The sequence below is a fragment of the Carlito syrichta genome, unplaced genomic scaffold (assembly GCF_000164805.1).
Source record: "Carlito syrichta isolate Samal-C Ts95f unplaced genomic scaffold, Tarsius_syrichta-2.0.1 Scaffold304629, whole genome shotgun sequence".
Classification (NCBI taxonomy): domain Eukaryota; kingdom Metazoa; phylum Chordata; class Mammalia; order Primates; family Tarsiidae; genus Carlito; species Carlito syrichta.
The window spans coordinates 372,947-375,989 of NW_007248725.1; the positions used below are offsets into that span (position 1 = coordinate 372,947).

The 3,043-nt window shown below is 47.2% G+C and overlaps 1 protein-coding gene across 2 annotated transcripts in view; it reads right to left on the minus strand.

Annotated features, from left to right (window-relative positions):
• Window positions 1-440: 440 nt before the first annotated feature.
• Window positions 441-3,043, minus strand: part of BTG2 (BTG anti-proliferation factor 2) — a 3,957-nt gene continuing 1,354 nt past the window's right edge. Inside the window, exons 2-3 of one of the 2 annotated variants that reach the window (XR_002482104.1) lie at window positions 2,341-2,933; window positions 441-897 (exon numbers count right to left, since the gene is read on the minus strand). Coding sequence is in view for 1 of the 2 variants with exons in the window: in XM_008060459.2 (XP_008058650.1) it covers window positions 2,599-2,933 (335 nt within the window). In the remaining variant the exon portion in view is untranslated. Of the gene's footprint in view, window positions 2,934-3,043 lie in introns of both variants that reach the window. The other variant, XM_008060459.2, reaches the window with a different exon arrangement.

Sequence of the window (3,043 nt, forward strand, 5' to 3'; positions counted from 1 at the left end):
TTCCCACCTCTGGTCTGTGAGAGACAGACTGTGTCTTAATCATTTTTAATGATTAAGCCTAGCATTTACTGACAATACATACTTGCTGAATGAATGAATCAGTGAAACTAAGGACTACCAAGAACTGGATGCCTAAGATGGAGACTTGGCTAGACTAAGCAATGTTCAGACTAGAACTCTGCTACTTTTGACGTTTTCACAGGAAATTGTTAGAATCTGCATTAAAGGAGGGATGTAAGGAGGTACTTCCCAGGGAAGAGGGGATTCTTGGAAATGGTCCAGCCACACCCCCAGGTTTTTCTTTTATACCACCCACATGCTCTAGATTGTCTGAGTGCCACTTTAGAGAAATACTATGAAGCACGAAGAAAGGATTTGGAGCTGAGAAGGAAATGCAAATCAACAATGTGGGAATTTTATCTTCTCTACACATGAGTTCATCTGCTACGTTTTTATTAAAGTAACAAAAAAGGTGTACATTTGTCCATAAGCTGTACATTCTTCCATATAAAAACACTATTATACAATTAGTAACCTTTGTCTTTTCTGTCAGAATAGCTTACAAATGTACGACTATTATTTATTTTACTTAATAGGAGAGACAGGCCTGCTCAACAGTCCAGCTCGGGGGTTTTGTTGCTTTTTTTAAAGTGAATATTAAAAAGAAGAGAAAAGATTAAGCATGAGACCATGAGGCTGCTTCTAAAAAGGCAGGGACCTGTTTGCAGACAAGATGCAAGGACACAACCTGCAGTGATTCACAGCTTTGTTTTAACCCACAGGCCAGAAAATTAGCTGTTGGGTCTGTGGGCCCAAAGTTAACTTTAAAGCAATAAAGACTGGAAGCAGAGTCTGGGAAGGCAGCATGAAACCCGGAGAGTTGAAAAGGAGGCAGAACTGGTAGGAATGGCTAGGGAGGGTGTTTGGTAAATAGCACCTTTGAATAAAAACTGAGTAAAGGAATTCAGGAAAGAGGATTGGCTGTGGGGAGGAGAACTTGGGGCTAGAGGATGTGGGGGGAAGATTCCTCACTATGGGGCAATAGCAGGAGGGTAACCAGGTTGGCCAAATGCTCTAGCTCTGTCCTTAAGATGATTCGGTCTGGGAAACTCAAGGCCTTCTGAGAACCCCTCACCAGCATCACTGAGAAACTGAAGGAAGGGGGTTTCTTCCCAGTGTGGTTTTCCATTTTCCTCCAACAGACAACAGTAAATATTGCACAAGTCTACAGACAAATTTGGATTGTACTGAGAGAGACAGCAACCTCTCCCACAGGCGCTCTGAGCACCAGGGAGAGAAAACAGTGCCCAAGATTTGGCTTTTAGTGTCAGCCCTACAAGAATACCAAGTAGTCTTGCAGAACACGGGGCACTCTCCCATCCAGCCAAGGAATACCTGCAAGGCCGACCAGCCAGCCATAATCCCAAGGAGAGTAGGAGAGATGGTTCCCTAAGCCCACCTGGGCACCAGGAGGTTCTGAGAGCCAGTCCTCCAGACCCTCCTGGGACCCAGGGGGCATATTGCACAGAGACTGAGAACTCTTGTCCTAGAACATGGGGTAGCTCCATGACCCAACCAGAAGGGAAGGAGCTGGAGAGGAGTGTTGTGCTTTTGAAAAGAAGGCAGTAATCAAGGACATGGAGTTCCCTGTAGCTTTTGAGCCACCTCTCAAAAGGATAATGGCAGCAGCATCAAGACTTTCATGTGGTTCCAAAAAGAAGTTTTGGCCAAAAAACATCCCCAGTGGATACTCTTTGGGTCCCAAAATTCCATTGCAAATCACCCCCAAATTATTCGCCACACATACACACAAAGCAGCACATAGCAAAGCAAAGATTTTGTGCAGTTCCCTTCCATCCTACTCCCAATAACCTCCAACTGCCTCCCCCCCAAAAAACCCCAAAAGTCTTAGATTACTGGCTGGGAAGCAACATCTACAGGCCCCTGAGGGTAGAATTAGAAACAAGTCATGATTTCAAGAAAAGCTGCTTAGAACAGAAGAAATCAGGAGAGGCCTTTTCACTCTCTGCCCAGGATGTCATTAGAAAAAATAAGAGAAGATTAGGCAACATAGTATTATTTAAGTCCAGGCTTGAATGCCCCTGAGTAAGAGAGGAGCCAGGGATGCAGGTGTCCCTGTAGAGAGAGAGAGTTGAGAAAGAGAGAGAGGCTTAAACTTGGCCTCTCTTCTCCCCCAGGGCACATCCTGACCTCTCTCATTCACAGTTGCTAACCTTGTTTGCTCCCTCTCACATCTTCCCGGGGTGCTAGCCAAGTTTCTCCCACTTCACCTTGGCTAGGTCTACCCCCTAAGCGTTCCCCCTTCCCATAGGCAGACACACTGGCTCATAGATTTAAGCACACAACAATTCTCTCCAAAGGCACCTGGGGAGGCCACTTTCAAGCAGCTCCCTTTAAGGATTTTTTTCTTTAAAAAATCTTTTGGTTTTTTTTCTCCTCTTTTCTTAAAAAAAATAATATATATATAAATAGCTCTTCATTTAAAAATACAGTTCCCCAGGTTGAGGTATGTGGTGGCCTGTTGTCACAGCAGAATGAGTACAGTAGCATGCCAGAGTGGGGAGCGGCAGGGGGCGTCTAACTGGAGACTGCCATCACGTAGTTCTTCGAGGGGCTGCTCCGGCCCAGCAGCATCTGGTTTTTGCAGGTGAGGAGCCCGTAGGAGGCGGCCACCGGGGCCTCTTCATACAAGACACAGATGGAGCCATCCTCCCCAATGCGGTAGGACACCTCGTAGGGGTCCACCCACAGGGTCAGTTCGCTGGGCAGCAGCCGGTGCAGCTGGGGCTGGCTGAGTCCAATCTGGCTAGCCACCTTGCTGATGATGGGGTCCATCTTGTGGTTGATGCGGATGCAGCGGTAGCCAGAGCCCTTGGATGGCTTTTCGGGAAACCAGTGGTGTTTGTAGTGCTCTGAGGAGACAGGATAAGGGGGAGATGCCCTGGTTAGAGAAGCTGGGCCATGATATTACCACAAGGGTGGGGGGGGGGGGGATGGGGGGGAAAGGAGGGAAGAAGGAGCC